Source organism: Lasioglossum baleicum, chromosome 16 (assembly GCF_051020765.1).
Source record: "Lasioglossum baleicum chromosome 16, iyLasBale1, whole genome shotgun sequence".
In the NCBI taxonomy this organism is placed as follows: domain Eukaryota; kingdom Metazoa; phylum Arthropoda; class Insecta; order Hymenoptera; family Halictidae; genus Lasioglossum; species Lasioglossum baleicum.
In genome coordinates this window covers 2,959,169-2,972,547 of record NC_134944.1, presented here as the reverse complement: position 1 = coordinate 2,972,547, position 13,379 = coordinate 2,959,169, and the positions used below count along the sequence as shown (strand labels likewise).

Below are 13,379 nucleotides of genomic sequence, written 5' to 3'. Positions count from 1 at the left end.
CTACAACTTTTGTTTGAAGAGTTTTTTTATATATACATAACTGACAGAGATATTAAGGGGCGTAATTTGCACTATTCGGTAGCTATTTTCATAGCTACATGCTGCCGAATAATGAAAATTACGCCTCGTAATCGAAAAAATAGGACTTTTGAGGCAGATAGCGCCCTAGATCGATGTTTTATCTAGCGTTTTTGACTAGTGAAAAACCCCGTGTTTGTATTATCGAGAAATGAGTAAATGAATATCTTGCAATCCTGGAAGTCTCTCTACTACCTTGACTAAATTCATTAATACGCTCCAATCTACAAAAGAAAAACAGTTAAAATATCGGAAAAAGAAGTTATTATGAATAATAAGTAGACTGACTGAAACATAGACTGAAGGTGGTCAATGATACCGCTGAACGGGGCGTTAAACTAATGGAGGATCATATTAAAATTTTATATAGAAACAAAGTGGAGAAATAATATATACTATACAAACTGTGATGGAATATCGACAGCAGTATCCTGACGCCACAAAACAGATTTGTCAAAGGATTTTTAAATATTTTTTAATATAGAGAGAGAAACACCTGATCAATCCCTACATGCGATTAATTGCATTTTTAAGAGGCATTGAAGACAGCTTATTAACTGAGAGTTATTAAAGTTTTCATTTTCCTCAGAGTCAGTAAGTTCTTTATTTTTCTCGGAGTCATTAAGTTTTCCATTTTTCTTGGAGTTATTCAATTTTTCATTTTCCTCAGTGTCGTCAAGTTTTTTCATATAGTCCAGTCGGCAGGTCGAAAAAAGGCGTCTACCTGGAAAGTATTCCGAACTTAATGAAATTTTGACACGTCATTTAGGGGTACTCTGGGGTGTCGAATCTCAGTTTTCGACCTCAAGGACCCTGTGCTAACTTGGGGAGGGGGAAAAAACCACTACTTTTATTACCTTGTTAGCCAACAACCGTAGTCCCGTTGAAAGCACCGGTTCTCGTTAGATCACCGAAGTTAAACAACGTGGAACGTGACCGGCACTAGGATGGGTGACCGTCTGGTCAAAAACCGGAAAGTGACCCACCCGGGGTGTTTTTCACGTGTTGTTGGCAAAAGGTGGTTCGGAACCCACCATAAACAGTAGGTCCCGCTGAAAAGGCGATGGTGAGAGTGGAAAAAGGAGAGGATTGGTAAATGAATTTGAAACCCTGAGGGGACCAAATATCATGTCCATATTACCTTGTTTTGGTTTTTCGCCTATCGGGCTCGAGTCGGGTACACGATACATCAGACACATCGGGAAGCTTATGACTAGACTGCGGATTTTATGCATGTATGACAAAAATGTACACGTTCAATTTAAAGCAGTGGACATGTTAAAAATATTTAAGGACATCAACGTATTAGTTTCAGCTTAATAGGATAATTAAAAGAAGAATACAATTTATATTTGGCTCATGTGCCGTGCAATCAATGCAAACATTTTTTATTTTGCATAAAGATCCGCAGTGTACTCATGACTCACCTTTGTCGGGCGGCTTCTAAAACAATAGAACAAGATCGCGCGAACGAGTTATCGCGATACCCGAGAATCAACTGTGCGTTCTTATGAAATAGATAATAATAATAATGGTACGTATTTCTTTCATAACTTGTCCATAATGTGATTTTTATATAAGTACATTAGGTATATTCGGCAGACATGTGCATGATCGTTATTTGTATTAAAATTTGAAATAATGCACGTTTCACGTGAAAAAATTATAAGAAAATATTTACAACGTGGTATGTAATAAGTTATGATAACTTTTCAGTGGGTGATGTTTTTATTAACTGTTAAGTAACCTACTTAACTATCATTAATCTTACACAAATTCTTAAAAGATAATATATAGTATACAATATAAAATAAAATAGAAATTAACTTAAAATAAAATCATATAAAATAAAAAACTAGAGGGTTATTGTTGCTCGCTCGCTTCGCTCGCTCGCGAGTAGGGTTGTTTTTGCTCGCTCGCTTTGCTCGCTCGCGGATAGGACTGCTCTTGCGAAAGGGTTAGTGGTACGCATGGCTAGTAGTACCTATAGCTATTAATGTTTTTTTTTATTTGGTGTGTGACTCTCCACGAGCCACACAAAGAACTTCCCGATTCGTTAGTTGCAGTATATTATTATCATTATTAAGTGTACGTTTTAAGAAGATTATACGTTTTGAGGGAAATTCAATAGTTTTCTACTTATCAAAATGTTTGCTATATGGCGTCACATTAAACCAACATTGTATGCTCGTTGCTCGCTTGGTTCCTTGTTATAGCATACTAATGTTGCAAAATAAATTGTCTTAATTAGTTTTTCGCAAACGATACAACTCCTCATTATCCGGGTTTGCAGTAGTGATCTTGGTTTTCTTCGATACTGTTAATTTAAATTGTCCCAAAATATATAAACTGCGCTCAATTTTGAAACTCTGCTCAGTGCTACATACAATATTTGTAAAGTTCGCCTTTCTGATTTTTTAAAATCCAAACATACTTTCTCGTATGTTTGTCCCTGACTTTTATGAATCGTAATCGCTTCAGCAGGAACCACTGGAAATTGACTACGTGTGATTTGATATTTTTCCTCACTCGACATATTTACTTGATTCGATATTTTAATTATTGGTGTAAAATTTTGATCAATATTTGTGCATTTTTCATATAATCACGATAACGAGTTCTTACTTTCACTCCTACTCTGGCCAATTGAAAATCTAACCACAATATAGACGGAATTTTAGTATTTTCTTGAAAAGTAATAAATTTTAATATTCCGCATGTGTGCTCCATTAATCAATCCGTTTTCAACATCAATGTTATTAATAATTATCATATAGTTTATATTAATTTTCAATTTAATCTCAGTTAATAATTCGTTTTGAACTGATTGTTTTTTTAAAGATTGTAATATAAATTTTTTTTTGTACTTTCATCGATATTCTTTGAAAATGTATTCTCGCGAGTAGAGATGATTAACTCACTCTTGCATTGGGATAATTTTCGATTATTGTAAGCGGAAACATCATCGTAAGGTACAAAAAAAAATTTTAAAAAAATTTTTTTTTTTTAATTTTAAAGAAATCGAAAAAAATTTTGTTGTGTAATTACTTAGTAATTAAACACGAAATATAATACGTATAATGTTTATATTTATATTTCGTTTTTAATTATTGCCATACTTTACCATATTGTAATCTTCTAGGTGTATTGTATAACTTCCGTAAAGACATTTTAATGATATTATCGATACATATCTAAGTTCATTCGGAGAAAATTCGTTAAAAAGCTAGAAATATTGTCTTTTAAGTTTTTCACATGAAAAGTGCATTATTCAAGCTTTAATACAAATAAAGAGCAGGCACGCGTTTGGCGAATATACCTAATGTAGTTATAAAAAAACCAAGTATATTAAAAATCACGTTATAAGTAAAGAAAGAAAACCATTATTACCATTATGTATGTCATAAGAACGCAGAGTATTTGAATCTCGGATAACGCAATAACTCGTCCGCCCGAACTTGTTCGATTCTTTTCGTACCCGCCCGACGAATTCGAAGTCGAATCGAAGGGCCGCCGCCGGACTTTCTGCGACCCGACCCGACTCGAACCCGAACATCGAGCGGCCCGCACATCCCTAAATTATTTATAATTATAAATATATTATATTAAATGACCTATATTATAATAACCTATATTAGGTAATTATTATCACACTTTAAATAAGTAAATATGGCTCAAATTATGCCGTATTTAGGCTCATTTTAATTAGAAGGATCTCACAAATACGTTGGTAATTCCGTAAAAAAGATTGAAAAATAAAAAACTTTCCTATGTGCATTGATGTAATCGGTACGCAGCCTTTTGAACTGTGTCGGCTGCCTCGTTCCTCAGTCCCTCTTTGTCGTTTACGAGCTGTCGTAAAAAAAGTTCTGGTACATATGTTGATAGTCTAAAAATATGATCAATGCTATTTTTCAATTTCTCTAAAAAACCTGCATTTGTCGAATTTTTGCGTGTTTTTCACTTTGTGTAATTAACATTTTGAACCAAAAAATCGGGAAAAAATCTCAAATATCAATTTCAATTAAATGCAATTATATGATTAAATTAATGCAAGTAAATGGGGAAAATGGACCGAAAATTGAATGGCACAACGGCTGTTTAAATAATTCGAAGGACTATCTCGTCCGGCTAGGCCCTTCATTCCAAATTGTAATATTCCAATATTCCAATATCATTTTAAATATATTCAAGTACTATTTAAAACTATTAATGAGTTTTAACAACAAAATATTTTAAATAGAAAACTAAATTTTGACATATAAGATAAGATTATAGCAAGCTTGCTATAAATGTCGAAAACTCGAGTCTGGCCAGAGACATTCAATTTTCAGGAAACACTATTCTATGATGACGAACGGAGAAAAGGGAAGTGAAGCTCGGGGGCTTCGGTCGCCGTGGAGTGGAGTGAAACATTGTAACATGATACGGGTCGGGTCGGGTATATCGGTGTGAGACTACTAATCAAACAACAAAGCTTAATTATTTATCATTATTTTTTTATAGGATTTTACTTAACATATTTGGTGAATTTTGTTTCTTTTTATGATAATGATACCAAAATTATATAATTCCGATGATATTTGCTTATGCAATGAGCGACGCAAGTTTCGGACACAAAGAAGGACAGCGTCGGGAAAAAAAGAGACGCGGAGAGTCCTTATTCTTTTAAGATTTCGACTTCGACTTCGTCTGCTAGCTCTTCGTCTCGTCGCACAATGTACTCATAAATGAATCATGTTTCAGGAAGTGGTTCAGTTCAGAATGAAATAAAATAATGTTACACGCACTTTTTAAATAGCGTCATATATGGTGCAAGAAATATTCGTATAGAGTCAAATAGAATTATTTTTTTAGATATCATCGTACGAAATACTGCCTCTAAAGAACATTGTATGGATAGGAGCCGTCGAAAATTAGTTTAATTAGTTAATACTTTTATCTTGTTACTACCTCTACTTTAATAATTGCAGTCAATAATGCTGTCGAGCATTACAAGTATGGGATAAATAAGTAAAAAAATTAATTTTCTGTTTCCTACTAAGGATCTTAATAAGAACGATTGAATTTTGTCATTACACAACATAACAAAATATTTTTTAAGAATCATTATTTTATATATAACGCAATAATGTTCAAATTACTTTTAAATTCCAATACATTTGTAGAATATTACGTAGTAATTACTTCCATTTTTCCTACATCTATAAACTATCGATTATATTGTAAACAATTATTACAATGGTGATAATAAGGAAAATAAGAATGCAATAAGAGAATTATATATAGTATTATAAGGCAATTACAGAATAGGTAATGTCAGCATTCTACTATATCATTCTTCTTCAACTTGACGAATATCGCGTCGATTGTGGAACTTTTACCGCTGTGGTATATCAGATCACTGTAACTTTCCCGTTATCCCCGCGCCCACTCGCGCCCACTTACCGGTCCCGCGGAATAACACAGGGGCTGGCAGTCTTTAATAGTATCTCGTCGGTGGTGCAGTCGGTGCAGTCCCTACATTTTTATGGGAAAGCGGCACGAATCATTTGCTGCTGTAATGAATATCCAATACCAGAGCCAATACTTTTGATTTTTCATTAATAAATATAAATATAATGTGTCAGGGGATGAATAATAACCAAAGATTAAACCAGGATGACTTTATTCTGGACTGTAACAATACCCGTTCACAGCTGAATTTGTATTTATTTATATTATATATTCATTAAAATTACATTAATAACTATAAGTGTAAATAGCAAATATTTGGTAAATGTTTCCTGACTTAGAGAAGGCAAAAAAGAATTAAAAAACGTAAAAAAATGTAGAAAAAAACGTAAAAAAAGAATAATCACCGACGAGATATAGAAAGAAATTAAAAGAAAAAAAAAAGAAATTAAATAAATTTCTATATCTCGTCTGTGGTATAATATTGATAAACAGTAATAATTATAAAATTATTTAACAAATTTACAATGTAATCAATAAATACATTTAAAATTATTCGTTAAATCATGCATACTTCCCTCTGGATTTGTATTTACCTAATTTTTTATAACGTACCTGATTCATACGGGACATTAACATATACATGATAGGTAAACAAAATACAAGTAAGTATATTCTTAAGAATGATGGAAAATGAAACGCAAAATTCCATGAATTAGGCAAGGAACAAGTAAATTGTTCCGTTTCTTCAAAATATGGGATATTTCTTAATATTATAACCCCTTCGCAAAGAAATCCTAGCGGATATAACGGCATCCATATAGTGTATCTAAGCCATGTTAAAAATGGAATTTCAATTTTTAGTAATTGCGTTATATAGTAAGGGTGTCTAACTATTTCTATTACACTCCAAGTAGCGAATAGGTAAAAAACAACAGGTTTTGTTTGCATACGAGGTTCAGCTTCAATCATAGCGAATAAAACAAATGCCCTACCGCCTACTTGTACAAATGATACCAAGGTGCTACCTTTAGTGTAGCCAAATAAAGCGTGCATAACTTCTAAAAATTGTAAAAGCTGTATAAACTTTATTGGATTCCCAACAGCGGTGTATGTATCTTTCATGGAAGCTAAAAATAAAAATTCAACTTCTCAATAACCACGTAGCCAATAATGGAATCATAATTATTTAAACGTTTACTAACCTGGTCCATCCCGTAAATACATGATGGTCATTACAGTGACGATATAAGTAAAACCAACAAACTGGCAAAGATTATAAAATATTAAGTACACCATCTTGGAATCTTCTAGAGAATAAATAAAGACAACTAATTAATGCTGTTACTGAATTTTAAGAAATTTGCTATTCAGAGACGAGAAAGATGGCTAGCAAGAACAGTGGTAAAAGCAAAATGGTTTTAACGTTTCAATCCAAAATGAAACCATATATGTCTAATAAACAATCAAATCCGTGTTTCTTTGTCCAGCCATATTCTCATTTCGGAACTGAGTTAAATAGATTTGGACATAAACACTCTAAAATAACCTCCTATATTATTATCCTTTTTAGTAAACTCCTCATAATTTTTCACATTTTCATAAATAACATTAGTTTCATTCATAAATAAAACAGTCAAACACAGACAAAGGAACTATTTTGCTAAGGACATCATGAACGGTGAGTGCCATCCGCTCGATTAATTCACAAAGAATGAAAATAATAGAGGCGGTTATTTAATATGTATCCGACCTTATATTCTATAAGAAAATATACCTTTTTTGTAACCAAATTCTTCTTTATAAAGTTTATCATACATGCCAGGATAGTCATTGCATATGTCCCGTTTTTTATCTTCATTGTCTTCTGAATCTTCGCTTGTCCATTTATCAAAATCGATTTTTAACCAAGCAGGTTTTTGAGGCTGACTAGTTAGTCTTGGCCACCAACCAAGACATTTTTTCTTTAATACAAAATCGACTTGACTTTCTATTACATTATAAGTACTTTCCTACAACAATGAAAAAGTATTAATTAATTAAAAAGTACTAATTAATTAAATACACACTAGTTTTCATTTAGTTCTAATTTATGAAACTTTGGTAAATAAATTCAGTAAAGATATACAGGGTGTGCCAGATAAAGTGTTACAAGCCATTAATTTATTATATAAATGCTCAAACGTTTATTAGAAATGTTACTTGAATATTTCATGTCATGTAATGGGTTAAACGTTAAACCAATACAATTACTTAAAAGATCTCATTCAAGATATTGAATAATATTTCTTATATGAACAAATATTCTTCCTTTTATTGAAATTGAATTAAATATCGATGCTTATCATTAGACTGCGGACATTTACGCAATTTTCAATTTTTATAGACAAATTTTAAGAAAGTGGCATGAAATAATTGTATTTTTAATGGGAACAGCCTTTGTAGATCCAAAAGAAATAAAAATCTTACTAAATTATATTGAATTTTATATTCTAGCATTTCTTGAAAATTTTCATAAGCCATAAATGCATAAAGATACGCAGTCTACTTATTATTATACATATTTTACCTCAGTGTTAATGGATGAATGTAAGTCGAGACTAAATCGATAATTATTAAAACCTTTGGCACCTTGTCCATGTGCATTAACGCACAGCCTTTTTTCATCCATATCAACATTTAAATCCTAAAAAATACATGTAATATTAATGATATGTTATAATAAACTCCATACACACGGATTATTTAAGATACATACCTTAACATTTGTTAATTCTACCTTTAATGTAACTTGACTTTTTGTTTGAGCCCAGTATACAAATGGAATTAATGTCTCAGCCATGTTTTAATTTGTAATTATTAAAATTGCATGTCACTGTACTTTGTTTTGTAAGGAAGTTATAAAGTTGTTTCTTCTGTCGCTCATTCAAAGCCAATGCAAAGTATTTACAAAAGTTACCATGATTGCAAAGAATGTATCAACTCACTTATTTATATTTAGAACAATATAATTGTATTAATTGTATCTAACACACCGAGCAAACACTTTGTTTAACATTCATATAATTGTCAATATCCCGCTTATTAACTACTAGCTACTTCGATTACCTACATTTACCTAAATACGTCTATTTAGAAGCCAGAAGCTGCATCAAAATACACGAACGACAACTGTCACAGTGTACTGAGTGTACAGGTGTACAGTGTACGCACTGGTACGCACCAGAGAGTATATATGAGAGTGAGAGTGCTCACTGGTGCTCACGCCCGGAGCCCGGGTTTTCGCCTGTGGCGGATGTCGATTATGTAGATTAGTTGTAAATTTTGTAAAATCATTTTGGACCCATTGTTAATATTCATTCGTTTGGTTTCCTACCCAAGGTTACACGTTTAATTTCGTGGAAGTGGAAGGTGAAATGTGGGAAAAATCGCCGTTCACGTTATGGAACTTTGTACAACAAAGAAAACGGTGGCTACATCTACGGGCGGATGGTTTCTTGTTGGTAAAAAAAGTTGCGGGCGGATTGCTGTCGGCATTTTGTATTTTTGAAATTCGAATTCTCCGCGGAGAAATTTTTAAAAAATGTGAAACACAGAAGTTATTGCTGTTCGGATATTATAAACTTATAAATAATAAATTCCTTCTGTCCGAAACCTTCACATGGATTTTTCAACCTCCTCTTATCTATTACTTTATCATTTTTTAATTTTTAATTTTAATTAAATTACAATGTAATTCGTAATTAATGTCATTTAATTACAGAGTATTTTATAATTGTACGCAATTGCATTTACGAATTACATTGTAATTTAATTGAACGAAGACCTGAATTATGAATTACAATAATGTAATTTAATTATCTCGTAATTATAATTCCTGGAGTAATTCAATTGTAATTCTGCACAACCCTGCTCTGAATACATCGGTATCTTTTCCTGAATTACCTTAGAACAAAAATAGTCGTCTAACAAGGGAACATAAATTCAGATGCGAAAATCGGATTTTGATGAAACTTTGGGAGTTTATAGTTCTTTGAAAAATATTTGACACGTATTTTTTTTATCGGCAACCATCCACTTTGAAGGGGTGAAAACAGCCCTCAAAGTTGGGGGTCAAAACCATACTTTTTGAGATATCTCGGAAACCAGAGGTCGAAAAAATTTGAATTTTTTTTTTAAATTGTGTGTTTTTCAATGGGAAATGTAGTCGCGCAAGAAAATTTTAACAAAAATTTTTTGTTTGAACAATATATTAAAAATTTGATTTTTTTTTTGCAGTTTCTCGTATTTATTGTTAGTTGATTTTAATGTAAACTTGGGTGTGTGATCTTTGATCCAAAATAGGGGATACATGTTTCAGGATTTTCTTGTTGTTTGCCATTCAACAATAATTATGCGTAATGGAAGATAGTCTTGTATCTGGCGTGTGGGGGAATTCTGGCTTGTTTTATCGAAATATAACTGTGGATCCTTCAAACAATTTACTTTTACTGATTGTTTATTTTTAGATTCGTTTTTACAAACATGAAGGTCAATCTGATGAACATTATAAACATTTTGATGGAAACATATCACAGCAATGATACCAAGGAAACGCCCATCAACCGGAAAAATTCGCAGGAAATTCATTAGAAAAATGCCAGGAATGTATGAAGAAGTTTTATTATTGGGTTAGTAATTAGTAGTGGTCTCTTGGTCTCATTGTCAAACCGATATCTCAACCCGACCCGTATTGCGTAACACTCCTCGGCGACCGAAGCCGCTCGAGCTTCCCAGCCCCTCACGGGGTATACCCCGCGGTAGTGGAGATAGTTTCCGGAGGCAATATCTTTGGATCATTTATCGAAAAACACTGCATACGTGACCCACTCGATCCACCCAGCAACCCAACACACGTACTTACACGCCGACCGAGCGGTGTGCGAGTGTGCCGGTTTCTCGAACGAAGTTACGTAAGCAAATAAGATTCTTGAGGGCTTGAGGGGCCCAGCGCGCTAGGTTGATCTTTTATCTACCGCTCGATTACTCGAAATTCTTATCACTTCGTTATCGTGAAATGGTTCTCAGCAGAGATCATAAAAAAAATATCATTTATCAAAAGCTCATGTTTCATCACAGGTAAGTCAAGGTTCATCATTGAATTTCACAGAAATTATTCGAAAAATTTAATTTTTCTAAAATATTAATTTGTACGTGTTTTAATATTTACACTATCATTTTCAGATGCTAACGGCCATTATCGATTACGGAAATTGTTTTCAGCAAAGTATAACCATTATCGATGTCCAAAAAAAACGATATTTGCAAAAATATCACATTTCTTACAGAGGCAATACTGAGATTTTCTATTCTTGAAAATGGTCTAAATTGAGACCGAAACGTTGAATTAAATTTCATGTGATATTTTTGCAAATTTGCTTATTTTCATATTGATCGAACCGTGCGCCGATAACATTAATTGTAATTCATATTTGCAATGTAAACCGCAAAGAATGAAAAAATGCAAAATTTGTTTTCAAGGGACCAATCGGGAAACATACCCTACAAAATACAGAAGGTTTCGTCCTGATTGGTCCATCCATCTCGGAGTAATCGGTGAACATACATGAAATAATTCATTTTTCGCAAATAAAATCGTAAGGAATAAAAAATGCAAAATTTTTTTCACGGGACCACCTCGGGGACATACTCTACAAGATGCAAAAGATTTCGTTCCGTTTGGTCCATCCATCTCGGCGAACATAATCGGTGAACGTACATAGAAAAAAAAGCGAAAAAAGGCACATACAGATCGAATTGAGTAACCTCCTCCTTTTTCGAAGTCGTTAAAAAAAATGTAAACAACTCGCTTGTCGCAACAATGAGTCGCTACTCCCCGTTGTTATTTACTATGTATTTCCTTCAATGCATTTGCGATTCAGAGCGGCAATACGCATTCAGCAGGTAGATTATAGTACAGTAAATGATTGCGATTATACATAACACCCCAAAAGGTGGTCATTTTGGTGCTAAACCACATTACATGCAGGATTTTGGTTCTTCTGGTCTACCCTGTATACTTACCTTGATTGCATATTAAATATCGATGTTTTTAGGCTTGTGCGAGAATCCGAAATCTCAGGATACCCGACACTCGGGGTCGGGTCGAGAACACTTCGGCAAGAAATACCTGGCTCCCGAAAGAATGATCCGTTTCGGATTCCCGAAAGTCTGTATGATACGTTTCGGGTTCGCGAAAGTATCCGGCTACCTATTAGGCTTTGAACGTGTACTAAAATACACGTGGTACATGATGAGCCGTGTAGTAAGAAATTAATCAATGTCCGGAGAACGAATTTCGGTAATTATATAATACAAAAGAAGGGGTACACCTCACCGATTTTGATGAAACTCAAATATGTTGTAGAACTCGTAATTCTAAGCAACCTTATCCTGTACACTGCACACTGTACGTATATTACCGCCGCTCGATCTTTGGCACTGTCTGACGAATTTCATTTGCATATGTTATTTAGTTATTCAGGTCACCTGTTTAATAACCCCCCACCCGTATGCGGGTATTCATGCTAAATCGTATTTTTTCCAGATTTAGACATCTAACGGCGTTCTACCACGATACGATGAAAAACCTAACTCAAACCAAACGGAAGAGCACGAAAACTATTTTTATAAATGTCTCGAAAACGAAGACCGAGGGGCGGCAACATACAGGATGTTCATTTGAAAACTTTCCAGCCGAATATCTCGAAAAGTATGAAAGATAGAAAAGTGTAAAACCAAGGATTTCGAGGGGGAAAGAGGGGGGCACTATCAGGTTTTTATTTGGGTGGCGTTTTCAAGATCATCTGAAGGTCAACTTTGTTTTTTCAAATGGAAACCTATATTTTTTATTATGGGATCATATTGTACGTAAAAAGACCAGCAATTTTCGTAGGATACTTTTTTTTTTATCCGCGCACTAGTTTCGGAGATATTTAAAGGGATGTAGAACGAGTCATAGTTACTCTGCGAGAAAGTTTGTCATTTCTTTATAACTATAACAAATTTTCAAAATGTTCTCCGTTGTTTGCTAAACAATAATACATACGATTCTCAAATTCTGAACGAACATTGTTGAAGGTATCTGTTGGCATAGCTCTATATGTATTCCTGTACACGCTTTCTATTGTATTTGCCTCCAAATAAGAATGTACTTGTATGTACTGCGTAAGTAGTTGCGCGTACGGCCATAAAATTGATGGGGTCAGCCAATGATCGCGTGGTCGGCGAAGTACGAGTAGGGGGATTAGCCAATGAACGAGTTCCGTTAGAGTCAGATGCGCAGTAGAGTCTTAAATTCGTCGGCTAATAAATACATTCTTATTTGGAGTCAAGTATAGTTGTGTTCTATAAATAACAGACTTTAAGTGTCCCCACAAAAAGATGTCGACTAGAGTTTATATTGAAAGACAGACACACAACATAAACAGGAGATCGATCGAGGACAATTTTGTTCCCAAACGGTACGCGCTAGTACAACTGGAAAACATCAACAATTTGCGTCAAAGAATTTTACGCAGTAATATGCCTCGTTCTGTTTCTCTTTTAAATATCTCCGAAACCAGTGCGCGGATAAAAATAGTATCCTACGAAAATTGCTGGTCTTTTTACGTTTCTGTATAATTATATACGAATTTCTCTCTTTCTCCCTTTGACAAAGCCTTTCATCGTTTATGTCGTTCAGGGTCGTTATGCCGCCAGCAGGTAGTCTGACCGGCCTTCGTGGTCACGCGATTGTCCCTTCACAAAGGGTTTGATGACGCAACACGTGCCACGTGTATTCGTGAAAGCAGGAATACACTGGTAGG

General features: G+C 33.9%; 1 protein-coding gene across 2 annotated transcripts; it reads right to left on the bottom strand.

Moving 5' to 3' along the window:
• Window positions 1–5,717: 5,717 nt before the first annotated feature.
• Window positions 5,718–11,985, bottom strand: Hacd2 (3-hydroxyacyl-CoA dehydratase 2). 2 transcript variants are annotated; one of them, XM_076441322.1, is made up of 5 exons: window positions 8,291–11,985; window positions 8,102–8,218; window positions 7,310–7,544; window positions 6,738–6,839; window positions 5,718–6,662 (listed from the first exon to the last, which is right to left on the bottom strand). In XM_076441322.1, exons 1-5 carry the CDS (start codon window positions 8,372–8,374, stop codon window positions 6,097–6,099), a joined length of 1,104 nt encoding a protein of 367 aa, XP_076297437.1. In that variant the 5' UTR covers window positions 8,375–11,985; the 3' UTR covers window positions 5,718–6,096. The 2 variants fall into 2 exon arrangements, with proteins under 2 accessions (XP_076297437.1, XP_076297436.1); XM_076441321.1 differs by having other exon boundaries at window positions 5,719–6,662; window positions 6,738–6,842; window positions 8,291–11,982.
• Between the last annotated feature and the right edge of the window lie 1,394 nt (window positions 11,986–13,379).